The sequence below is a fragment of the Ammospiza caudacuta genome, chromosome 3, assembly GCF_027887145.1.
Source record: "Ammospiza caudacuta isolate bAmmCau1 chromosome 3, bAmmCau1.pri, whole genome shotgun sequence".
Lineage (NCBI taxonomy): Eukaryota > Metazoa > Chordata > Aves > Passeriformes > Passerellidae > Ammospiza > Ammospiza caudacuta.
Window position 1 is genome coordinate 88,524,350 of NC_080595.1, and position 27,411 is coordinate 88,551,760.

A 27,411-nucleotide genomic window follows, 5' to 3' on the forward strand; every position below is an offset into this window, starting at 1 on the left:
GGGCTAGAGGGACTAAGTGATCCCCAGAGATCCCTTCCAATCAGTGTTCCTATGCTTCTATGACATTCATCTAGCTACTTTTAGATAAACTTTTGGCATTCAAATATATGCTTAAAGTTATCCTGAAAAGCTCATATTTTTGGAATTGGGGCTGTCATTAGTTAACTGGAAGACTATTTCTTAATCCTCATGATATCATATCTCTATAGTTTATGTTCATTTCTTACTGGCACAGTAATGCTAAAGGGACATAGGCTATACATCAACCTCTTATTTGAGAGAGAAATTAGTGAGTGAAGATTTTCATGTCTGTATACTTTTATCCACACTCATATTTGAAAATATGTGGTCCTATAATTGGCTATCATAAAACCTGTATAAAATCATATGGGTAAGGAGCCTCACAGAGCATTCGGAGAAAAAAATAGAAAAAAGTATATTTGTATACACAGATATATATAGGTATGCAGACTTAAAGAAATGTATTAAAATGCATATCATATAACAATATTAACATGATAGGAATAGTTACAGCTGTAGTGATTAAATATGATCAAATTATACTGTGTTTCATCTAGTTCAAATAACTTTTATTTTTATGTATTTTTTAATATGTATATGTTTTATTTCTTTTTCTTAGTTTTACCATCTGCACCTGGTCAGGTGGTGGCCACAAGGAATACAAAAACATCAGTTGTAGTTCAATGGGATAAACCAAAACATGAAGAGGATTTGTATGGCTACTACATTGAGTATTCTGTGGTGGGATCAAACCGCTGGGAACCCAGTAACCATAAACCTATTAAATATAACAGGTATTGATAACATTCCTGTCTTTTTGGGAAGTTTGAAAACTGCAGGATATTTTAAAGACAATTTATGTGCTAAGCAATAGGATTATAATTGAAGGAGAATGTTGAATGAATGGGAAGAAAAACAGTCTGCAGACTCTCCGAGCCAAGATTTCGGAATTGCAGGGCCATTCTCCTCACCTTTTGATTTTTTTCATATATTTTTCTATTCCCTGACTTTGAGTTTTAAAAGCAAACTCTAGAGACATTATTCTGAGTGTCTTGGACACGGGAAAGTGCAAAATACGCCCTTTTAAAGTATGAGTTATATTGTGGGGTAAACAGACCTAATGAGGAAGAGTATGAGAAAGGAGGGAGAATTCTAAAGCTTTATCATAGTCCATGAATAACAGAGCAAAAGGTCAGGCCATTTCTGCTATAAATATGGTGACAAAAGTGCTTTGGCAGCTGACACTATTGTGCAGGAAAGCCAAGTGTCCCATTCCAGAAACATCAGAGCTCCCTGATCTCTTACATCTCTGGATAAAGAACAGTGGACCCTGTTTCTGATTCCTTTGTCATGACACTAGCACTGTTTCAATTTCTGATGATTTCTTATTCCCTCCTGAAGATATCAAACTTCATTATGAGATTCTTCAAGCAATTTCCTCTGTGAAAATCATATTTATTTTTATTGAAATCAATCACCAAATGCAAAAATTAGATTTTTAGTTTGTATTTTCTATAAAAAGCACATCATACTGTTTAGTGTATTATGTCAGTCATTAGCTGACATTTGTATTCTGATGAGTCCTTTTTTCAAGTAGTCAAGAAATATGATTAAAAACAGTAGAGACTAATTCTTGGTCAAAGGGGGTTGAGAAAGCACAAAAATAAGAAAAAAAACATTTTATTTCTTCATACTTGATCATATAGTGCAATAGCATAGCTCTGAGTATTTTATTTAGTACAGTAATTACCTAAGAAACTCAGATCAAAATTGAAAACTATTTTTGACAATGACAATAAAACTACAATGAAAAATACAGTTCCTTCCCAGAATAGATTAGAATTTAGCAAGACAAAGTTCAGAGGGAATATAATATATTTTATCTGACTTCACCTGCCAGATCAGTACTAACAATCTGATGAGTATTGTGATTTTTGCTACAGTGTCCCTTCCACTTATATTGTATTACATCATGCCTTTTATTGCAGTTTCCTTCTTGGAAATATTTTCCTTTGTGAAGTTGAGCTTTTTAATTGATACAACAATATCATGTTACAGCATAGAATGATTTCTGTAAAATGTACACTAATGTGTGATGCTATCTTTTTTAACCCAGGTTTGTTGTTCATGGTTTGGAAACTGGAGAGCAGTATGTCTTCCGTGTGAAAGCTGCAAATGCTTTAGGATTGAGTGAGAACTCGCAGGAGTCGGAGGCTGTAACAGTGCAGGCAGCCCTTAGTAAGTGTGATTCTGTGCAGTTCAGCTTCTTCTTTCCCAAATGAGTGACATATCTTCAGCAATCACCAACTTTGGTCTGATTTACTACAATATATACAATAATATAATACCATGCACATGGGTTTAATGATGTCTATTCTCTGGCATGTGGCTGTTCTAGAGAAGAGACATTGTTTTATAAAAAAAGTTATTTATAATGACTGTTAGAAATATTGAATAAGATGAACTTTAATGGCCAGATTGCCTTTTGGTCCTAGGCTATATTAAAGAAATATAAATACTGAGTAAGTTAGACAATTAGTTTCTGAGTGACTTAGACGCTCAGAAACATTTTAGCACAGTATCTGCTCCATTTAGAAGAGTTCCAGTAAGCTTTATTACTGTGTAACTTAACCAAACAGAAAATCCCCTTTGTTTGCTCCAGGTTGGAGCACAGTCTACCTCCTCTGGTATCCCACAAACAAAATTTCTGTGTAAGATCAGTCGTGCAGCCGTTAGTGGGAACGGTACATGTTGAGTGAAGGGTTATATAAATATTTGCAACAAAGAATACACAGGTCTAGGCTATCATGATTCAATTTGAATTAAGGGGCAGTGTCAGCTCCATACTGAAAAATTTTAAATAGGGCACATTTTCCCCAGCAGAGTGCCTTCAACCTCTTGGAGAAAACCAGTAGACATATTTGTGAGAAATAATGCTCTAAAAGATTTATAATTCAGTGTAGTCAATAGAAAGTAAATTTGTATATTACTGACAAAGTTACTCTATTTGACTTTTTTAGGAGGAAGTGTGTCTCATATGGGTAGGTGGTGCATGGACACTTGCACATCTATCACCACAGTGTTGTAAATGCACTTGCACCTGTTTTTCACTGTGTGCTTTGGAGATGAGGGTTGCATGGGGTATATCATCAAACACAGAGCACGTGGATCTTACACACACTTATGGGATGTGGACAGCTTTTATCCATTTTTGTAGCCTTTACAGGAATTTAGCGGGGCTATTTATAGATGACCTAGCATTAGCATGGCCAGAATCTTTCTGTAGTATTACTTTAAGATTATTTAAAGAAATTTGCTACAGTCATTCTTATTTACCAAGAAGTGGCAGTAAATACAAAGACCACATTTTGTTACCTCTGAGTATAGCACCATATCTGAAAAAAAGTATGAAAGGGCAGCTCTGCTGACTGCTATTGGTTTTCATGGTGACCGCTAGTACAGCTACAAGATCAGGGACTGTACTACTGTATTCTCTTCTGAATGAGGTAAGTTACATTCTCTCAAGTTATACTGGTAATTCAACTGAAGGTATCAGATCAGCTTTAGGGACAGGTGTTTAGCTGTACTGATTGAAGCTCTCCAGTGTCAAGAAAGGGCTATCTTTGAGCAGACTTTCAAGTATGGATGACAAATGCAAAACTACTTGCTACAAGGGGTGCTTGCCAGTAGGAGGGGATTAAAAAGCTCAGAAAAAGGGTTTTATTCATCTCTAAGAAGGTGTCTTGTTGACATTTCTACTTCTGCTACAGAAGGGAGTAAACCCATGCAAGGAACCTCATGAAGGACATTATTGTTCTGCCTCAACATAGGCAGAAAAATTAAGTGACTGAAAATCTAAATATCTTCTTTCTGGGTGAAAAAGCAGTCACAGTCTGAATAAAGCATATAATATCAGGACAGTACAGGAAAACTGTGGTGGCCATAGATCAGTCAGTTGCATGACTTAATTTCATTCAAGTTTATAGACTTTTTTCTTTTTTTACTGGATGATTTTTACTGTATTCCATAATGACTTGAGCAGCTTATTTTTTTTTTTTTCTTCCCAGGAAGAAGTCTTCTGACCTATTTAAATATTTTAGCATAATTTTTGGTTTGGAGACACTGGCATTATCTAAAGATCATCTGTTCTTCCTTGCTACCTTCTGAGAGGGCAAAACATTAGGCAGATGTTTTAAAACCTTCCATGTTTATGACTGGTCATAAAATGAATGTTGGTTAGCAACTACTTTGCTCTCATTGTGCAGCTGAGAGCAGTATGCTGCAGAAAACAGAAGCAATACCAAAAATGCTAAGCAGCTTCTACACTGCAGTGCTTTAGACTCTGTCCTAACTCTCAGGTTGCTTATTTCCTTGTAGCTTGTCCTTCATATCCTCATGGTATCACTCTTCTGAACTGTGATGGGCATTCAATGACCCTTGGCTGGAAAGCACCAAGATACAGTGGAGGCTCACCAATCCTTGGTTATTATATAGATAAAAGGGAAGCTAACCATCAAAACTGGCATGAAGTCAACTCTTCCCTTATTACCCGGACAATTTATACGGTTAGTATTTTCTGCTCATTATATTCTTGTAGTTGAATTTTTTTCTTCGGCTTTTTTTAACAGAGAAATTCTTTAAATAATTACTTCAACAAAACTAGGCACTTCCATTCAGAGTGCAGCAGTGTTACACCTGGGTAAAAGATCATTGCCATCCCCTACTGTGAAATTCTAATACAAATAAGAGCACTGAGATAAGTAAATTTTGGAGGGAAAAGTGTGAAGCACATTTTTCACAAGGAATAAGAGGAATGAGCTATAAAATGTTCCCCAAGCTATTTTCGTTAATGATCACTGTATACATCACCACTGTAACAACATACAGAGAAAGGATGGAAGCATTTAGCAGGACAGATAACTGCTCTCTGTAGGACTGAGGACTTGCAAAAAAAATGGAGATGAGTTGAGAAAAAATATAACTGTCTCTGTTCTTACTCTCAAAATCTGCCTTCAGCTGAAAAAGCATGTTTATTAATGAACTCAGCATTATGTCTCGTCACCTCCTTCACAGAGTACAGTTTTGAAATAAATTACTTCTGCTTGCACCTGCAACTCATGTAATGTTTCTTAAAATAGGGAAATTTGGATGTGAACTTCCATGGAGAAAAGTCAGAGAGATAGGATATAGCAAGTAATCAATCAATGTGATGCTTTTTAAATTAAGTTAAACAAGCAGATTTTACTCACAAATACTTAAAATTTTATTTCTGCAAGTCAGCAAATTTCCTGTAAACCTTAGGACAGAAGTAAGTCTTGCAGGTATTTGACACTTAAGTAGAAGATAATAATGCAGATGAGCTGAGGAAGAATGTTGCATGCACAGAAGACAGGAAGCAATACTCAGATGCATGTGTGCTTGTGACTGATTCTATGAGTGGCATCTCCGACACAGCTGATCGACCATGGATGGTGAGAAATAAAAAAGGACAGGTAGGATAGGCATGAAAGGGCAATACTAAACAATGCTTTCCACATATTTTTATTTTTAATGCATTTGTAAACAAATGAGTAATGTAAATTATGGTTTACCACTGGGAATTTAACTAGGTATTTAAGTGTCAGTCCTGCCAGTAACTGTATTTGTTCCTAAAAGTGCTTCTTTGTACATTAGCTTGAATGGCTAGAATGTGAAATACTGATGGTAAACAAAACCAAGACAGCTTTTAGTAGCACAGAATATTTTATGACATATTGCAAACAGAGAATGCCTGAGATATTCAGTACAGCACTGGGAAATCACTAAAGGTTTAATCTTCTCTGATAAAATAATTCTATAGGAGCCCCACAAATATTCTTTCCCTTAATAACCTGGGATTTCAAAGTCATTTTTACAGACTGATCTATTTTTCCATCTTTTGGGTCAAACTATATAGCTCCTTGTCTTCAGGAAAGTATGTCTAAATTATTTTAGTGCCTGACTTTTCTGTTACCTTGTTTGCTTTGGTCTTGTATTTGATGACACCCCATATGTTTGTTACCATCACATATTTTTTATCATTAAAAAAATCACACCAAAATCCTTTTTTATCTCACATTTTCAAAGACAACTATTTATTAATGAAAATCTAAAACTCTTTGGCATCTCCACTAGGAGTACCACTCTTACCTGTCTCTCTTGAGTCATATGATTAAATATAACTGCAGGAAAATTATTCAGAAGAATCAGGTGTAGAAGACTTGGTATTTAGGTGTTCTGGAAGAAGAAGGATGGAAGAGGGCTGCTGCCGTGAGGTGTTCTGGGTGTCGAGATATTCATGCCTTTCAGTCCTCTACTTTGATCTCAAAATCTGAGATGCTGCTGTGGGGATGGGCTCATTAGATGAATCAGAGTTAATTTACCAGGGACGTTTGCAGAGGATTATTATAGATTCTGCTCATCCTATTACCAGTAGTGGTAATGTAATATCACTTTGTAGTGGTAGGTAACATCAAGAGAAAGATTCATACAAGTCACAAAATACTGTTGAGAGGCTCTTTCCTGGAGTTACACCAGAACATTGTGGAACTAATTGGATTGTTTTTTCTTTTATTTTCCTATAATTTCCTTTTCTTCCTAGATCAGTCCTTTGTGACCTTTTTAAGCAAAACACAAAATTAACTCTTGCTTAAGTGAATGGCTTCTGAACAGCCATTCACAAGCAATGCAGGAAGGTATTTAATTTTAGAACACTCACCTGTAAGTACCTGCTAGTGGTCATTCATTGACTGGGCTCCTTGAATCTTTGCTCTGAACTCTTGCAACTTTTCATGCCAAAATATGTGTGCTGTTATTGAGAGGATTATGTGACTGAAACGTGGACATATAATATGGAAGTCGCCAGTGTGTTTGGTTTAAGAGTAAAGTCTTCAAATTAGACTCTTCCACACAGCACTAAGGCCTGATAATCAATTAACTAATGTTTATATCCAAGTATTTATTAAATGAATGTAAACAATGGCTTTTGATATATTTAATTGTTTTCTCAAATGAAAAAAGGTAGAGGATTTGACTGAAGATGCCTTCTATGAATTCAAAGTTGCTGCTGCAAATCTGGTTGGAATAGGTCAACCTTCAGATCCCAGTGAGCATTTTAAGTGTAAAGCCTGGACTATGCCAGAACCTGGTAAGTATATTAGTTCTGCATGAATCTCAAAGTCCTTAAAACACAGCCACGGAGTTCCAGCCAAACTCTGCAGGTTATATTTTGCTTAATTTCTTCCATAGTTCCTGTTGAGATTGCCCTTTCTTCTGAAATCTGTTAGACGTTACCGCCACAACTCTAATGATGACGTCTCTTTACTGGGGAACAGATGACCTTTTCTTAGCATGTTGAGTGTCCTTTTCATTCCCTGCTCTCACCAGCTCAGAAGAACATTGAGCCTTCAGTCTATGCTTGTATCTCTATCACCTCTTCAAGCCCTACAAGCTCCACCTCACACTCACCACCTTCACAATATCTCTGCACCAAAAATGCAGGCTGTTAAGGATATTCCTGGAGTTTCAGATTCCAAAACTACATTAGCTTACAGTCACAAATAACACATGAGAGGGGTCTGTTTCTTCTGTTTCTTGATGTAGGGACAAGTGGCACAGCTAGTCTTATATTCTCCTATAGTGTGCCCATGTAAGTGTGTTCCCCTGGATTGTACCTAGATGTTACCTGAGAGGTTATTATTAGCCAGGTGTTAGAAAAATGTGCTAACAGACCTACAGTGGTAGTGGCAGTGCACAAAGTGGAAACCCTATTCCAAATAAGTATTTTTCAATGCTGAGTAGAGCACCTGTAACTCTAATTTCTGCAGGTCATTTGCCTGCTTACAAATCCCTCTCTTTTTGCCCTCTAAAACAAAAACAACACTGTTAAGTTCCAAGTAGTTCCTTTATATGCCCATATTCTTTGCTGAAAAGGTGTTTGTCTTTATGTTTTCTAGTTAAATTCTTCAGAATTCAAAAATCTTACCAAATGGATTTAATGACATGACCAAAATGTCAATATCAAAAGGGTTAATCTCCTGACCTTTACTCACTTTAATTATATTTTCTTATAATCTTGTGATATTTAGTGTAAATGGATCATCATTTGAACAATTATTTTTTTTAAAGGAATTAGCTACAATTTATGATCTCTACAGTTTTTTCAAAACAAAATTGAAATTATGCAGTGTGTAAAGAAGTGAAAATTATCCTTCATTTTAAATGACAGATAAAGAAATGAAATGAAATGAAATGAAATGTATTTTAAGGAAATGGAAAGAGTGAAATTTCCATAATGAACAATCTGACCTTTTAGTGTTTGGGTGATTACACTGTTCTCATTATGCTATGAGTTGAATAGACAGTATTGCTTTCCTCCTGCTTAAAAAAACCCACTACAAGCAAAGAACATTGCCCACCCTGCAAAAACCCTCAAATCTCTGAACCTGTTAAATATTTCACAAGCCTTTTTCAAAATATATTTTTAAACAATGGTTCAGCAATAATGAAAATAAATAATGAAGACTGGGAAAAAGAGCTGACCCTCTTCCCAGACTTACTAAAGGTACTGAGGATTAGTGCAATGTGACTGCAATATATTCCCAGTGTCAACAAAATATTCTTACACCTTTTGATATGGAAGGAAGGTTTCCTTAGAAAGGCCAAAACCTTTTGCAGGATTTCCAGCATAAGTGATGGATTCTTTTCCCAGAGTCCATAATTATTTCATCCTTCCACAGAACTTCAGTCTTAGGTGTCTCTGTGAGTTTCTGTGTCTTAGTAATGATAGTTAATGGATTATCTTACATTGCTTTAAATTAAAAAAAAAAATGTCTGGGGTCTCAGACTCCTCAGAATAGAATATACTTCATTACACTTTTCCTTCTACTCTCTAGATTTCTACCAGGTCCATTTGTCAATGTATTTTTAATTATTTGTGGATATATGGACATTCAGATTGGGATTTTTAAAGAACCCTGAGGGAATACTTTAGGTTCCTTGAAAATGGCATTCTTTCCATGAGAAAACTAATATTTATCCTTATAAGGTCTGAAACAGGTATTTAACATGTTTATTTTCTGAAATGTTTTTATCCACTTTGGAGAAAAACTTTTCTAATTTTTTTTCTTTCCCCCAATGTATTTGCTGAATTTCGTCCTTTACAAATTTTATGTTCATTCATCATTGGTTAAAATCATGTAGGCTGGAATGGCAATTAGATTTATTTGTAAGGCTTTCTACTCCTTTTTTTGTGATTATTTTAAATGGTAAGATGTGTTGTAGGGAAAATTAGTATCTTGAAAACTGAGGAAATCCTTAAGTCTCAAGTTAATTCTTAAATCTTCAGCTTTCTAGAACTAAAGCACAAGAAAAAAGCAATATAACTTGACCATGGTAGGAAACTTATATAATTATGCCTTTACATTTTTATTTATTTGCTAGTGTAAATAAATATCAAGAGTATAGTAAAAATAACTGCTATTAGTTAGACTGAATGGCACTTCAACAGGTAGGTGAAGGAGAAGGAAAGTATAGTAGGAACATAACCTGGTAGTTGCAAACATAAGCTCTCACTTATTTGTAGAGTATCAGGATATTTTTGGTTTAAATATTTCTTCTAACAGATATCATTCATCCTGAGAAGTTCCTCTCAGCTGTCCACTTCACAATAAAAATTCTTATGTCAGGGAACAAGAAGCCTGATCCAAAGTCCCTTGGTGCCACTGGATTTGGGATTACTTTGAAAGATCATGGCTCATGTATAGTAATGAAAAGATAAAAAACCTGATGTTAAATTATGAACCTGAATCAGGCCCAGTGAAGAAACTTTGATGTGAGGCTGGTGAGTTAAATAATAGACAAGAAGCCTCTCTTTCTTGTTGGAAAATCTTAAACTGCATGGATTTTCCACATGATTAGCTTAACCTTAAAATAGAGTTACTGAGATCTAGCTAAGCAAGTATGCTTCAGAATACTAATGTCACTCACTGTTTGAGGCGGGTATTGCTGTACATAGCCATGAGGGGGAAATGGCCTAAATATCACCTGTACCAAGAGTATTGTAAAGGATGAGATTTTTGAAAGCAGATACAATCAAAATTATAGTGATACATTTCAGCCTTTACTGGAGCAGCTTGCAAAACTTTATTATGTTGAAGTGAATTTCCAATATCGAAATATTTTAGGTCCTGCCTATGATCTCATGATATGTGAAGTTAGAAATACATCACTAGTTCTTCTGTGGAAAGCTCCAGTGTATGAAGGCAAAAGCCCTATTACTGGGTATTTAGTGGACTATAAAGAAGTGGATACAGAAGACTGGATCACTGCTAATGAAAAACCAACTTCAAAGCGCTATTTTAAGGTAACATTTTCATTGAATAATATTAATATAAAACTGAGTACTAGAAGTTCTGGTTGAGTATAAAAAAGATATGCATTTGAACTTCAGCTTCTGCTAATATCTTCATATGAGTAAACAAAATAGTTGTGATTTTTTTAATTGGCTTTTCCCTTTATCTTGTTTAAGGTCACTGATTTACATGAGGGTCATACCTATGTTTTCAAAGTTCGTGCAGTGAATGATGCTGGGGTAGGCAAGTCATCTGAAATATCTGAACCAGTGCTTGTTGAGGAACGGCCAGGTAAAATGAACTGTTTAATCTCCTCTGTTTGTAAAATGCTTGGAATTGCATTTCATCAACCTAATTTGATATTATATCACATATAAGTATTTAAAGAATTAAGAATCTCTTAGCCTTAAAACTTCAATCATGTGGATATGGAGACAGTGATTAGAATTTTTTCCTTTACTTAGTTCAGGAGTTATTTGATAATCAATTGTTCTGGTTTTTATTCTAACAGAGGTGCTATTTGTTGTGAAACACATTATTAAAACTTCAGGAATGATAATAAAATTGGTTTAACATTCATGTCTTCTCATATTCAGTTATATCTTATTCATTTATTTCTCAATAAGCATTTATTAGTATTATCATTCATTTCTTGCATGTAGAGTAAGAAACTTAATAGCATGTAATGCTGAGCCAGCATATGACATAAACCTGCTTTCAGATCTGCTAATAAAATCAGTATCTTTTAGGACAAAATAGATCTGGGCTTTAGTAATTTATGAATTGCACCTTGGCAGGAAAATGCAGTCTTGACATAAGAGTTGATTCCTATTTTTCAGGAACAAAAGAGATCTATTCAGGTGTGGATGATGAGGGTAATATTTACCTGGCTTTTGACTGCAAAGAAGCAACAGATGCATCTCATTTTGCATGGGGTAAATCTTATGAGGAGATTGATGATTCTCATAAGTTTAAGATTGAAACAGAAGGAAATCAGTAAGTCATGCCAATCTACCAAAGGAAATCAGTAAGTCATGTTAAAATTGTGATACACAGCTAATGATATTCTTTCTAATTGGTGTTTTTAGTTCTAAGCTGTACTTCAAAAATCCTGATAAATCAGACTTGGGAACTTACTCTATCTCAGTTAGTGACACAGATGGGATTTCCTCCAGCTTTGTTATGGATGATCAAGGTAAGGTCCTTACAATTTCAAATCTCTCTTCACTATATCACCTCAACTGCACTAAAAATTGCCCCAGGAAAAAACAGAATAGAACCCTACAACTCTCACATTATTTCCTATGCATTAAAGAAAAACAAAAAAGAACCCTCAACAGGCTTTGTGTGATTACTTATTTTTCTGATTATCATAATAATGAAAGTTGGGGTATCTTCAGGCAACATTTTCTAGATAAAGATAAAAAATATGGCAAATTAGAATTGTCTTCGTTATGCTGGGATTATAATGATGTTTGTAAATATCCCTTACACTTTCAGTTGTGCTTGAGGCTCTAGATGCAGTTTCTCATAACTGAGATGCAGGAAATAAGTGAGGAAAATGATGATGCTTTAACAAGGTCTAAATACATTGGGTCAAATTATCATTAAGCTTGCATATCTATTAGTTTTGCTTTATTTCATTGTAGCTATTTTTTTTCCATTGGTTTCACAATTAATTTGCTTCAGTCTCACTTTGTTCTATCATTGAGAAATGCTGACATAAAAAACAAAGATAAAAATTTGCTGCTTTCCCAGTTCTCAGCTGTAATTGCTCTGCCTAGTTCCCCAAGTATTAAAATCCCTCTGCTTCTCAACCTACTAAGCCATTTAAGGAATCACAGTAAGAAACATGTCAAACCACCCTTTCCAAATAGGTGTTGAGAAGAAATCCATGTTCAAGGGGAAAAAAAAAGTTCTCCAGGACATGGAAGACTTCCGAGCCATTATCATGAGCACTGCCCTTTAGCTAAGTTTTGAAGCATCACTCTGAAATCTTTCTGTAGATCTTGTCATCATCTGCTCTAGCTTTGAATTTAATTTTTTTTAATAAAGCACTGAAGCTGTTTCCCATCCCATACTTCCCCTAAGTCTTTTCTGATCATATATCACTGAAAATTACAATTTTGTTTACACTGGATCCCTGCACAAGTATCAGATTTTTCATCTTAACACTGAAAACCCTAATTTTACTGCCCATTTACTCTCTCAAAAGCTATAACTTCTCCTGTGATTTTGCTAAATCCTCTATCATGTCATAAATCCATGCTAATTTTCTCTGGTCTTTACATTATCTGCAAATTTGGAATTGGCAGTAATGTTAATTTTCCAAATCTTTATTGGTAATGACTATGATAAATAGGATTAGTATGAAAATCTAAAAAACTAAATTCAAGACTCTCACACAGCCTTCATGAGGATTTGGTGCATTAACTAAAACTTTCTGTACTGATTTCAGACTAACCTGCATTCAATTTTTTTTCCTGACACAATAAAACAAAATTTTCAGGAACAGTCTGAGAAAGGAAGTCAGGGCATAAAGGAACCTTATACACTGCTTAGAAGCTGTGGTTTCCAATCTTCCTTTTATATTGCTATTTTTAAAGTATAAAATAGTTTTTGGCCTTTGTTTAGATTCCCTTGCATAAGAGAATGTGTACTAAAATGCATGCAGTAGGAACATTTGCTAAATCCATGTATAAGAAGTTAAGTTTCCTAAATCTTTTTTTTTAGTCATTTTTTAAAGAGTTGTGTATTCATATACAAGCTTCAAGGAGATAACTTTGCTGATGCTGATATTTATTTCCATCAACACCCATTTGCTGTCTATATTTTTTGGAATAAATTAAAACGTGAACATTTTTCTTATTTTCAGAGTTTGAACGTTTGATGGCATTAAGCTATGAAATAAAGAATCCAAGTAAGTTGAAGATCTGAATCTATTAGACACTTCCAGAAGGAATGTAATTACATACTAATGACTGGAGTTCCAGAAAGATTCTTCCTGAGACAATGGCAACTTCATTTTTCATGGCAGTTTCACTGAGCATGGAACACATTGCTTCCTCATCTTTTACTTTCTTTAGAAGAATATTAATTGACATCAAATAAGATCATCGTTCCTAAATGTCTCAAGTTTAACTTTGACAATACATTATAGATTGTTACTAGCAAAATCTTTACACAATGTACAAACAGTAAGATGTACATTCTCTTCTCCCTTTGAGAAATTAATTTAAAAATCAGCCAAAGACTGCATTAGTGGACTTTTCCCTGTGTTTAATTTGATACCCAGAGATCCATAAATAATAGGGAATTGCTAGTATTTACTATGATATTCCTATTTCTCACAAGGTTTCATGAACTACTGATTTTTGATTATTTTCTTTTTGTAGCAATACCATTGAAATCAGAGTTAGCTTATGAGGTTCTTGATAAAGGAGAAGTTCGTTTCTGGATTCAGGCTGAAAGCTTATCTCCAGATTCTACTTTCAGATTTGTCATTAATGATAAAGAAGTTGAAAACAGTGATGTAAGTATATAATGAGTACTGTATGTAAGTGATTTTGTTTAAGAAACCTGCAGGTTTCTATTGTTATCACAGAATCATAGAGTTATTTAGGTTGGAAAAGACCTTTAAGATTATGGAATCCAACAGTTAACATGACACTGCCAAGTCTACCACTAAACCATGTCCCTAAATGCCACATCTACTTGTCTTTTAAATACCTCCAATGATGGTGACCCAACCACTTCCCTGGGCAGCCTTCTTCTTTCAGTTAAGAAATTTTTCCCAATATCCAATCTAAACTCCCTTGATGCAACTTGAGGCCTTTTCTTCTTGTCCTATTGCTTGTTACTTGGGAGAAAGGACTGATCTCAACCTGGGTACAGCCTCCTTCATGCAGTTGTAGAGAACATTAATGGTCCCCCCTGAGCCTCTGTTTCTCTAGGCTAAACAACCCCACCTCCCTCAAATGCTTCTCACAGGACTTGTGCTCCCAACCCTTCACCAACTCTGCTGTCCTCTGGCACACTCCAGCACCTCAATGTCTGTCTTGCAGTGATGAGCCCAGAACTGAGCACAGGATTTGAGATGTGGCCTCCCCAGTGCTGAGTACAATCCCTGCTGTGGTGCTGCTGGCCACCCTGTTGCTGATACAGGACAGGATGCCACTGGCCTTCTTGACCTCCTGGTCACATGCTGATGGCTCATGCTCAACCAGCTGTTGACCAGCCCGTCCAGGTCCTTTCCCACTGGGCCACTTTCCAGCAGTTCCTCCCCAGGCCTTATTTTGACCCAAGGGCAGAACCTGGCACTTGGCTTTGTTGAACCTCATCCAATTGGTCTCGAGCCACCTATTCAACTTGTCGAGATATCTCTGCAGAGTCTTCCTGCCTTCCAGCAGATCAACACTCCCACTCAACTTGATCCTTTTCTCTAGATCATTATTAAATATGAAACAATATCAAACAGGACTGACCCCACTGCTGAGCCCTGGAGAACATAATTTGTGATATCTACCAACTGGATTTAACTCCATTCACCACCACTTTGCCCTTGGCCATCCAACCAGGAGCTACTGCTTGTATCCAAGCTATGAGCAGCCAGTTTCTCCAGGAGAAAGCTGTGGGAAACAGTATCAAAGTCTTGGCTTAATTCCCAGTAGGCAACATCCGCAGCCCTTCCTTCATCCACTAAGTGGGTCACCTTGTCACTGAAGGTTATCAGGTCAGTAAAGCAGGACTTGCCTTTCACAAGCCTGTCCTGGCTGAAGACTAGACTCATCCCCTAGTCTTCCTGTGCTTGGTGTCTCTCAAGATGTAGCCACCTCTTTATATTCCCTGGCACTGAGGTCAGGCTGACAGGCCTGTAGTTCCCTGGATCCCATAGCTTCTAAATGTCATGTTATTAAGATGTGATAATACCTGAAAAGAAGGCCAATCTATAACTCAAATATTTTTTTCAGTGTAGAATTCTTGTTGCAGAGTGAGCCTATTCATACTGGAAAAAGAGTTGGACTCTGTCTATTCATAAGGAGAGTTTACACACAGACCAGTGTTAAGCACAAATATTTTAGAAAAATAGCTCAAGAAAATGGCTGCTTCAGTTTTGGATTTCAAACCAACAAGACATGCTGTTCCCAAAGACTTTCTGAGGCTGATATTAATAGTTTTATGTATAATGTGGGAGGCACTTGACAATGCAGCAGCCTTCATAGACTTAAAAATTTTATATGCTATCACTTTCTATTTTGTTTTTTAAATTTTGGAGTAGAAACTGTGCATTGAGCAGCTACATAGAGATGAGAGGGTAGGCCACCAGCTTCCCACATTTTTATAGCTCTAGGAAGACCTCTCATATAAAGGGGCATAAAAAGGATGGGCTGAGAAGAAAGTAAGGTCATGCCTTTGCAGGGCACGTACATGGTTCATCTACAGGCCATAAGCCCAGTACTGGAAATACTTTCCTGTGAAGACTTCATCTTCATTGCAGCTGTTTGAAAGATTTGGTTCATTCCTGAGAATGCAAATCCTGGTTTGGGTCAGAGAAGCTTTATCAGCATTTTTATACCATAGAAAGGCAAAGAGCATTTACTTTAATTACATATTGACGAGTGGAAGAAGAAGTATTTCTGAGTAAAATAATTATCTGTTTATCTTTCTTTAAGAAGTAATAAACCATAGCACCGAAAACCTGAATATTTGTGCCTAGGATGTATTGAAATGACAATACTTTGGTTTGGCAATGTTTGTGAGACAGAATGAGCTATTTTTAGTTTGCATATGTTCTGGAAGTGTTGACATCAGAAAAAGTCTTGAAATGAAGCTGCATTATTTCACCTCTTTAATTAGTAACCCACAGGTGACATTTATGTTTGGAGACAGATGATATTTTTGTGGAAAGTCACATAAAAGCCTAATATTTATGATGCCCATAAAATCATTGAACTTCATCTTGCTGCATAATGGCAATAGTTAGAAGCCTAATTGCACTCTAAAACCTGTCTGGAGACTGGGCTACAGTCACTGAACATGTTCAATAGACCATTATGCTGGGGAATTGGGGCCTGATTCATGACATTGGCTAAAGTGATAAATTTTTCCTGCTAGGTCCTAACAGGGAGATTTTTTGGTAAGATTTCAAAATAAGCTTAAAATTGAATGAATTGAGCCCCATTTACTCACATTTTATTTTAATATTTTAATATTTTTTTAAAACAAAACTAGAGAATAAAAAGAAAAGTGTCATAAAGAATCAGATTAAAACATACATCTTGCTTTTTTTTTTTTAAATTTTCTGCTTCTGGCAAAATTTAATTTATTGTTCTGCCAGGGAACTCTTGAAGTAAATGCCTTGACCTCTGAGGGGAAGAGGCTGTAAGCAAGAGTTTGACTTTTGCACATTGAAATTAGAACTTATTGATAGTTTAGGTAAGTTTATTAATGCTCTTTTTAACCTCCCTCACCTATCACCGTAACTCTCACAGATGAATTCTAACACAAGTAGATTTTGTACTTAGTTTCCCAATTAATTTTATCTTGTCATTCTTTGACATTGTGTCTTTCTTTGCAGTATGTATGGGAAATCCTGTATCCAAGTTAACATGCATATCCCCTTAAAAAATTATTATTCTGATCAATCTGTTAGCTGACTGCTTTTTCAATTCCACATATTTTCTTTTTCATCACTCTTCCATTACCCCATTACCTCCATTAAGATTTAAAATATTTGTATATTTGAAAATGCCAGTACTGAATGCTAAATACCTTGACTGTGTGACACTGTTCTTCCAGACTTGTTATCCATACAACAGTGAGTCTGTTTTTGAGGCTGGCCAAGATGCATTCCTCAAAGCTAAAGCAGATATATCTGTGGGGTCATTCCTACTATTTTTGGATCTTAGTGGACTTAGAGGTTCTTCCATTTCAATAAGATTCTAGAGAGCTTAATAATTGGCATTTTTACTAGCTTTTTAAACATTTCTTCTTTCTTCTCCTTCCTCAAACTTTATCTATCCCTTACTTTAGTACCATTTTTTACTTTTGGAGACCAGTAAAGAGGTTTATCAAAGGATTCTATTTGTAAGACATCATGTCTCCTTTTAACAGTATGTATAGTAAATTTAAAAGTAACAGGGTCTATAGTAATTCACTGCATATAACTCCTAGATAGTGACATTTACTGTTCTGTGCAATCTTGACTGGAAGTTAGTGTGTAATACCCTTGGCCACATTGTTTACCTACAAGTATTCACCAAGAAACTTCTATGGGTTATCTTTGCGTAGCTTTAGGTGTTTGTTAGTTGAGATTCAAAAAACATCACTGTCAGCTGGGGACATTGTCTTCATAGTTGTAACTCACTGAATAAAAGAGGATATAAGTAAAACATGGTTGTATCTAAAACACTACCTGAAAATTCTAAAGCCATATTCTGCAAAGGTTGTGCAATACTAGCTTGTAATTTTCTGTTTCCATGATGATGCTTGCCAATAATTTATCTTTCTGGAATATTTAATAAAAAGCAAACACATAAAGGACACAAACAGTGAAAAGCATATTTGACTTTGAATTCAAGTCAATACTTGGTGTTTTGTGTATTCTGTGAACACTTAAGTGAGTAACTATATATCCTGAGAGAATTATACCTCTCTTTTGCTGGATTTGGTCAATCCCTTTTGGGTCCCAGAAACTCTGTGGAGTTTGCACAAGTTACTTTTCTCATGGTTGTTTGCTTAAAGTGTGCTTTGAAAATTACACCTAACATTAAATAAGAAAATATTTTTTTCCTATGAGAAAATAAGATACACTATTGACTGCTATATATGTCTCAGATATTTAGTAGGGATGACCTTTTAGATTTGGTGTGATCTTATTTGAAGATCCATATTTAATATTTCCAGTTGTTTCTGGACTCTGCAAGGAATAATCCTTCTCCCTAGCAAACTCCCTTGTTTAACTGTAAGCTGTAATGCAGCTAAAGGCTGGCTGTTAGGCTCTTCAAATATGCACAGTGCCATAAACAATTTTTTTCAAATGCAAACCAGCTATATTATGATGACTTGAGGATTCCCAATGCAGCTACACACAGAGGTTTCTGTCACCACTGGCATCCTTTTGCACAAGAGTAAATAAAAGCAAAGTTTTCTTCTCTTAGTTTACAATTAAAAGGAGATGAAAGAGGTTGACTGTGGGGGAAGGAATATAACTCATAATTTATTCAATAGGAATCATAAGTAATTTAAACTATGCTAAAGTACTTATTTGTTTATTTCAGAGGCATAAAATAAATTGTGACCGTTCAAATGGCATTATAGAAATGGTGATGGAAAAATTTACAATTGACAATGAAGGTACCTACACAGTACAGATTCAGGATGGAAAGGCCAAAAACCAGTCTTCATTAGTTCTCATTGGAGATGGTATGTTCACTGAAACATTGAAGTACTGAAACTTTGACTCTGATGACAAAGTGAACTTCAGTTATTCTTGGAGTAATTTTGTGACTAACTCATATTTCATTCACCTCTTCTAAAATGTAGCATTCAAGGGAGTATTGGCTGAGTCTGAGCTCCAACGAAAGGAATATCTCAGAAAACAAGGTAAGATGGAGCAGATTGGTGACTTCGGGCCTGGTTTGCAGCTGATGATTCATCCCTGGGGAATGCTAAACACTTACAGCTTCCGTTCTTTATTAGAAGATATTGTTCAATCTTAGGAGACACTTGAAACCCTGGTGGATCTTATTTTCCAACACTGTCAATTTGTTACCGAACCTTCACTAAGCAGAGAAAAAATGACTTCTCACAAGAGGTTATCTTTGCTCAATATTCATGAGAAGTGTGCCTACTGTAGGCTCCAGTCCAACAAAACATTTAATTACATTTAGTTTAAGCATACAAGTTGTCTGCTCGATATAATTGACAGAAGAGTAGACAGACAAGTAGTGCCAGATAAGGAAGATTAAAAGCTTGACCCAATCGTTTCAATTGAAGCAAAATTCCAGAAACTAAATGTATATTTGTTGCATAGCTGCTATACAGTTGTATAGTTTATTACATACTCGTTATCAATATTGCTTGCAGCTGAATGAGAAAATTCCAGTTGGATATCTAATTCAGAATTCTATCCCTGTGAAATCCTTGAAAATTTGAACTTGAGCTCTAGTTTGTAAATTTCACTTGTAAGCAGATGGCTTTCCAGATGAAAGTAACAATAATAATTTAAAACTTTTTTTCCTAAGTATCTTCAGTATTTCCTAAATATAATCTTAGTAAGATTCTATACAGAAGGAATGTAATTCTATTTTTTGAAGGCTGCTTAAAATTGATTTAGGAAAGAAATAATACCACTTACAGCATAAACTGACAAAATCTTTCAATACTGAATTATTTAAGTCAAAGTCTTGGACTTTCCAACTTCCCAGGTTTGGGTATCAGACTTAAGGCCCCTGATCCTGCCATCACAAAGACATGTACATTTATTGGGATGAGTAAACACAATAATTTAAAAAAGGCATGTGTGTCAGCAAATTTTCATCAGGATGTATTTCTTTGTAGTTTGGGACCTTCATGGGGAAAAGGAATATTTTCTGTTCTGCCTGTAATATTTAACATGTTTTTAAGCTTTACATTATTTGGGCAAACAATGTTTGTTGTGTTGTTTTTACAAGAAATACATTATTTGGATGCTTGTTTGTAGCTACTTTGTTTCTTTCCTCTGCTTAGTTGGCAATTTGACAGAAAGATATTCAATAAAGTAATTTTTCTCACTCACCATTTTATATTTTGTAAAATTACTTGATTCATACAGATTCAGAGATGAGATTCATGTTCCTAAGCTGTAATGTAGATGCTGGGTAATTATGATAACAACTTGCAGGATTTTCCTTCTAGTGCATGGGTAATTCAGGTGTTCCCTCTTGTTCTTGTGTAAGTATGTTGAAATTGTCATCTTTTTTACTTTCTTTCACTGTTTTTCCTGCTACTCTTCATTCTACAACATTGCTTTAAGATTGTTTTGTTTTTTAGGTCCCCACTTCTCAGAGTTTTTGTATTGGAACGTTACAGAAGAATGTGAAGTTTTACTTTCTTGTAAGGTAAGGAAATATACTTCGAATTAGTTTTTAGAATATGTTGAGGAAGAATTGAGGTAGAAAAAATGTAAAAAATTACTTAGATACCTTTAAAACCGAAAGTTTCATATGAAAACTATTTTTTATTATTTGGAAAATTTGAATATGAAAATTTCTGATTTACTATTCTTCAGCAGTAGTGTTAATGAAAACAAAAAAAATTATAGGAAATTTCTAAATGTGTTATTAGGGGGTCCAATTGTTTATAAAAATTATGAGCCATAAGAATAATTTACACAAAATACGTCCCTTAAGATGTATCCCTTTTCTTCTTCCTTAAAAATGGCTAAAAAAAGCCAGAGTTCAAAGTCTTTCTTTACTGTTTTCTTATTTCTCTAATAAAGAGTCTGTTATTTAATCAGCTGTAATCAAATGTGCTACAAAGACTTCTAGAACTAAGGTTATGAAAGATGATTTTTAAATTATTTTTGGCTAATGACTTTTGAATCTTAAGTAATGATAATGTGTATTGATTTCAGTGTACCTTCTGCTATTAACATCTTAAATGCCTTTCTGAACAGATAAATTTTCATTTGTTTTGCTCTTCTAGAGTGACTAATTAGAGGTCTGAAAAACTAAGTAAATTGAATTCAGGCATCAAACTCTTCTTCATTCTCTTTTCCTCTGATATGGATTATTTTGTATCAATTTTCTCCTCTTCTTTCGAAAAACTTTTGACTTATAATTAGACTAACTTGAATCATTCTTTATGAGCAATTTGCATGCACATTTGTGAGATTTCTTTTTTTTTCCTACTCATTAACTAGGACACCCTTAACCTCAATTCCCAGCAGAACTGACCTGGTACTGAAGCTGCCATTCCATGTGCTCACATTTTAGGGCTCAACACTCATTAGTTAACACAGTACCTTTGCTGGACTGCTTTATAATCTCCACATGCATGTGCCTCAGGCATGAACCCTGCTTATCCTTTCATTCGCATGGGTATTTAAATGTTGCTGAACCAGTTATGCTAGTGTTAATTCTCTACAAATTAATCTGAAATTATCCTTCTTTCATTGACTGTCAAGCCTGTTTATAGCACTGAAGCTGTGAAAGGCTGAGCATCTGATTATTTGCTTTTCACCAGTGTGCTTTTTGTTCACAAGGTCAGAACATTTTATGTAAATGAAATCTAGGATGTGGGCTGCTTGTACACTTATCATTTTAACTATGATATTGACCTTATAATGTTTGTTACTGTTAGTATGTGACTGGCTGTTAGGTTCACATGGAACTGTTGTTTATGGATGTTTAACTTGTATTTATACACAGGAAGAGTTTGAAAAACAAAGTCTGGGTTTGTCCTTTAAACTCCAGACACCTGACAAACAAGCCAGAAGTGTGGCCACTCCACGCTATTTCTGTGGTGATAAAAACAATCAAGGAATAATCTCTGCCATCTCAGGCCTATCATAATACTGGACCCAGGTCTCTTCCAGGCACTGTTTACAGCACCTCTGCAAAAAAAATTGTCAAGGGAGTTTTTGCCTCTTCTAAGAGCCTGGGATAATGTGAAGGAAGTATCTGTAAGAGAGGGCATTTTACCTTGGCTATTTTAAAAGCCATTGCATGGCACAGGGAAGCCAGGAAATCATGTCAACTGAAAGCCTGCGTAGGACAAGGGGCTGACTGTATGATCTAGGCCCATAACAGAAATTATGTAAAAATATGGATGGTGTTATAAAAGAGTATACCAAATATTACCTCATATATTCCTTATTTTCTATATGATTGGATCTGACTTTGGATTGACTTAGTATTTAATTCTGAATTAACTGGGATTGATGACCAAGTTCTTGGTATTGTAGCCCCTCAATGTCAGTGGAACACAGCTGTCCATTTGAAAGATAATTTGATGGTGTTTGCTTTTTGTTTTTTGTTTTGTGTTTTTCTTCATATGCTAGCAACTACTGTCATTTTACTTCTAGTAATTCTGAACATTCAGAAGCTACTTGCTCTTGCACAACTTTGGTCCTTATTTGGCCCTTATTACTGTGTCTGTTAAAAGCAAGATTTTTGTTGTGTGGCTAAACAGTGAAAAACATAACATTTCATAGTAAATGAACATGAAATAACTTCAGCACTGCAAATTGCACGTGTCTGAAACTCAGTCTATTTATTGTCAGATTGAGTGCTAACAGTCTTTGATGAAAAATTGTTGAAAAGCATTAAAGGCTTGTTCCTTCGGGCTTTGTTCAAATAAAATTGCCACTCATGTCATAGGACTACAGGAACAGCCACTTTGTAGTTACTGGTAAATGTAAAATGCTGCTCACTTTTCTTCAGCAAGTCATTGCTTTGGGCCAGGTGGTGATCTCAAATACTGCCAGAGATCCATAGCAACCATGCTGGCTATTAAGCAAGAATAGATGTGATTAATTTGAGCATGTCTGATAGAGATGGCTAGGAATGAGTATAGAAGACCCTCTTATTTGTCACCTTTACAGAGAGCTTTCATAGAGCTGTTCCTCTATGAAATGACTTCTCTAATGTAAAAGGGTTAGAAATTGGTGCATGTTTTTTTCCTTCAAGCAAGCCACTTGAAAACTATTGCAGACCTGTATTAAGTTCCTGGCTGCCCTCTAGTAATTTGTTCCGTTTTTTGCCTTTTCTTTAAGGAGCCTTTTAAAAACAACTGCCTGGGGACTGAGAAATATCTTGCCAGCTCTGTCTTTCTACCAAAGCTGTAATGAATGGGAATTCAGGCTATACATGAAAATACCATTGCACTTTTATGACTTTTAGAAGGGTATGGGGATAGTGATGTCAAATAAACAACAGTGTTTTTGAAAGTGAGGGTTAAAATATATGGGGTTTCTAAAAAGACCTGCACTTTTAGCTTTCTAGAATTCACAGTTTGAGGTAGTTTATCCAGCAATACTTCAAGTGTATCCAATATGCATTTTTTATATCAAAATTAGAACAGTACTTAAATAGCCAATCTGTAGTCTATTTAAGTATTGTTTCAATGAATGGCTGCTACTACAGCAAAATTCTTGCTTTCAAACAACTGCTCTGCATATGCACTATGTTGTTAAGCCCATTTTTGTTGGGAGAGACTGCAATTTGTAAGATTCTTCAGGTCTTTGTCTGTCCCATAGGACTCAATGTAGAAGGTAAAATAAAAAAGGATTTTTGGTGCAGGTCACAATTTTGAAGTCTTGGATGCTTTCAGAATAGTGATTTCAGTTGCTTGCTGCAACTTATCCACAGGAGACATTACTTAGGTAGCTGGGATAAATCTCCAAATTGGCCAAAGACTAAGATAGGGCCTAAGTTCTATGTTACAACTCTCTGGAGTCACAGGGCAAACACAAAAAGATAAAGGAGAGTTCAGAAGCTCTAATTTGAAAGATACTTCTTCCACAGCTATCTCTAGACAAACTAAAAGCACAGAGCAAGGATGGAAAACCATTTAAGGGACGAGATTGCCAGGATTTTCTTTAAGGATTTTACAGGGCTCTGACGTTGTAACCTGTATACTGTGCTGCAAAGAAACACTGTAGGACTAAGACTTGCTTAGTAGGACTTGGTTGAAATTGGTTTTTTACTTAGCTTTATTTGACATGTGTTATAAAAACAATGGTTTCATATGTTGAAAGTACCTGTGTGGCTTCCCACAGTGCAATACATTTCCTCAGGACATAGCTAGGCTTATGTGCCTTTTCTGTTGTACAGGTTGCAAACACAAAGAAGGAGACTGATTTTAAGTGGTATAAGGATGGTTCTGGGGTGGATGTTGAGGAGCTGCCTGATCTTCAGAAGGGAGAATGTCACCTCAGTATTCCCAAGGTACTGTATCGCCTGCCGGTTACAAACGACAGCTTCTGCTTGACACACTGTAGATTTGCCACACAAAGCAGCAAGCCAGCTATCATGATTTTCATGAACAGTTGTAAGAAAATACATATTTTCTACTCTTCAATTAGCTGGTGAATAACTATTGCTAGCAAAAAGTATCTGTTTTTTTAATCAGCTCAGAGTTCATGCTTAAGCTGCTTCAGAGTACTTGGGTGACCTGTACCTCATTCTTTATTATTACTCCTTAATTTTTCAACTTGTTCAAGCACCTCATTTTTAACAGTGTTTCAGTTTTATTGCCTAAAATAAATAAGTTTGAAGCTTATGGCTTCTTAAGATTTATCTTTATGCAAACATGATAACCCAATAACCCAACTTCTATCTGAAACCTTAACTTGCATAGTTGCTGCCTTTGTGAAGTGACAAAACCTACCAGAATGAGATTTTCTGCTTTCAGCAATGTGCATTACATCTAAATAGTTTATTTATTGCCTTCATATTCTTCTAATTTCCTTCCTTCATTTCCCTTGAAAGAGGATACTGACTTACTTCATTTTTCTTGAGTAGACTTTCTTGGGGAGGGTGGTTTCTACTTGTCTTGGATCGCTCTTGTTGCTTGTCATTAAATTTTATGATATTTCTGCTACGGTTTATGTGCTTCTGGATTTGTATAAGTCTAAGCATTAAGTCATCTCCAATCTGTATATAAATGTTTGTATATTTTCCTTCAGGTTTTAAAAGAAATTAAAACAAGCACAGAAAACCTAAAAATCCTTACTGCCTTTAACTCAATATCCCTGTGATAGATTTCAGAATATAAACTCTGAATTAATTATTTAGAATAGTTATAATTTGACTACAGTTGCTGCTTGAATGCAAGCAGCATGAAGGAGCTGATGTTACAGGATACAGATTTGCTGTTATGATTTACAGAATTCAAAAAGTAATCATTTTTGTTGAAGAAAAATTAGGTTTCTAAAGTTTGTGTAGGTTGCAGTTATGCCTTGTTATATCTTACTACAGTGCTTGTAATTTCCACTGACCAAGATCAATCCTGTCTTTTTGGAACAAGTCAAAAAACCTCATGGTTTCTAGAGGAAATTGAACTGAAATCAGAATAAGTTTTAGGCTTAAGAACTAAATTCATCTCCATTTTAAAAAGTATGAAACAGCAGTTCATAGCTTCCATCTCCTCTCTGGTAAGATTATTTATCCAGAAGACAGTACAGTTTCTGTTGTTTTATTTAGAAAATTGTGCAGGTGTTGAGCAAATTGAGTACTAGGCAGTATTATCAAGTTTGTCAGTAAATATCTTGTGTTTTCCTTGCAGCTGTCTCGCAAAGATGAAGGAGTTTATAAGGCGACACTATCAGATGATAGAGGTCATGATGTATCTTCTCTTGAATTATCAGGAAAAGGTAACATTCAATCTACTGGAATGGAATAATGATCTCCACATGTTCTCCAGAGGTGTCAAAGATCTGTCCTTGCAAATGGCAAATTTGCATGTATTTTTAGCATTCTTTGAATTCCATTTCTCTTATGTTATAGAGACCTGAGCTGCAGATCAGCACTTTAGGAGGGGTGATACTGGGCATTTTTGTGATTAATCTCAAGCATTTTGACAGGCAGGAGATGAAGTATGTTTCTAACCAGCAAGACAGTCCATTTTATAGGAGAGCACTCTCTCTCAGGTTTGTTAAGCTTTAATATCTACAAAAAACCCTAAGCAACAAAGTGCTTTGTTCATGTGGTGCTCTCAGTGGGGATCGAGTGTGCTTTTGATTCTAGATTATAAAACTGTTCTGTGGGTTACTGTCAGCTGGCATCTCAGCCCCACACAGCCTCTTGCTCACTCTCTTTCAGTGAGATGGGGGAGAGGATTGGAAGAAGAAAAGAGAAAAAATCCTTGGTTGAGCTAAAGATGGTTTAATAGGTAGAGAAAAGCTGTGCATACAAGCAAAGCAAAGCAAAGAATTAATTCACTGTTTCCCATGGGCAGGTAGGTGTTCAGCCACCTCTCGTAAAACTGAGTTCCATCACATGTAACAGTGACTTGGGTAGAAAAACACCACGCTCCTCACTTTCTCCTTCTTCCCTGTGCTTTTTATACTGGGTATGATATCATATGGTATGAAATGTCTTTTGGGTCACTTGGGGTCAACTGTTCTTGGCTGTGTCTTCTCCTGACTTCCTGTGCACCCTCAGCCTCCTCTTGGTGAGGAGAAGAAATAAAAGATTTCCACATTGTACAAGCACTTCTCAGGAATAGCTAAAACCTCCCTTTGTTACCAACACTGGTTTAGTCACAAATCCAAAACACAGCACTGTAAAGCCACTATGAAGAAAATTAACTCTATTCCAGCCAAAACCAGTACAGTTTCTGTCCCTTATTCCATACTATTTATGTCACACTCAGGTCCCACACTTTGCAGTATATTCTCATTAATCACCTCCTCCCTTCCTGCCCTTTGATATATACACAGATATTCCCTTAGTCTATGGATTTGTGTGTGTGTATCCTGACCACTGGAATAAGCAAAAGGTTCAGTAGGTCTCCCTCATATGGTCAGGGCTCCCAGTGACTGTACTCCAGGTATGGCAAACTGTGTTGTACACCTTGAAATGTACAGTGAAATGCCTGTTTAGAGAATTCACAGTATCTAATTCTGTGGGTCCAGGTGGCTTTGAAAATGTCAACCAGCAAACCCATGAAAACTGCCCTATTAAACCAGAAAATGGCTCTGCTAAATGGTGGAGTTAGCCTTGAAACATAAAGGATAAAAAGAGCAGTCAAGCAGGAGCAGGGAAGACTGCTTATTCTATGGGGCAAGTTACTTCAAGCTCAGTATCTACTGACATTCAAATGAAGTTAAATGCAAATAAGAGACTATAATCTAAAATAGATGCATGATAGATATTTAGAAAAGGCTTTGTATAATATCAGACATCACAGTGAGATACAGCAATTCTATTTACATTTAATATTTTTCCACTTAAAAATGTCTGTTTACTTTGACCCTGAGATGATCTCAGTTAGTTAAAGCATAATTCTAATAATGCCAAGGTGGTGGGTTTGA

The 27,411-nt window shown here is 35.7% G+C and overlaps 1 protein-coding gene across 2 annotated transcripts in view; it reads left to right on the forward strand.

Annotated features, from left to right (window-relative positions):
• MYOM2 (myomesin 2) overlaps positions 1-27,411 on the forward strand; it is a 76,386-nt gene that overhangs the window by 39,868 nt on the left and 9,107 nt on the right. The window contains exons 17-32 of one of the 2 annotated variants that reach the window (XM_058800910.1): positions 641-815; positions 2,138-2,259; positions 3,042-3,062; positions 4,399-4,586; positions 7,060-7,186; positions 10,224-10,402; positions 10,568-10,682; positions 11,231-11,387; positions 11,480-11,586; positions 13,267-13,311; positions 13,787-13,923; positions 18,671-18,815; positions 18,936-18,995; positions 20,424-20,491; positions 24,209-24,322; positions 25,662-25,749. In XM_058800910.1, coding sequence (XP_058656893.1) covers positions 641-815; positions 2,138-2,259; positions 3,042-3,062; positions 4,399-4,586; positions 7,060-7,186; positions 10,224-10,402; positions 10,568-10,682; positions 11,231-11,387; positions 11,480-11,586; positions 13,267-13,311; positions 13,787-13,923; positions 18,671-18,815; positions 18,936-18,995; positions 20,424-20,491; positions 24,209-24,322; positions 25,662-25,749 — 1,848 coding nt within the window. The remainder of the gene's footprint in view (positions 1-640; positions 816-2,137; positions 2,260-3,041; positions 3,063-4,398; positions 4,587-7,059; positions 7,187-10,223; positions 10,403-10,567; positions 10,683-11,230; positions 11,388-11,479; positions 11,587-13,266; positions 13,312-13,786; positions 13,924-18,670; positions 18,816-18,935; positions 18,996-20,423; positions 20,492-24,208; positions 24,323-25,661; positions 25,750-27,411) is intronic. The other variant, XM_058800911.1, reaches the window with a different exon arrangement.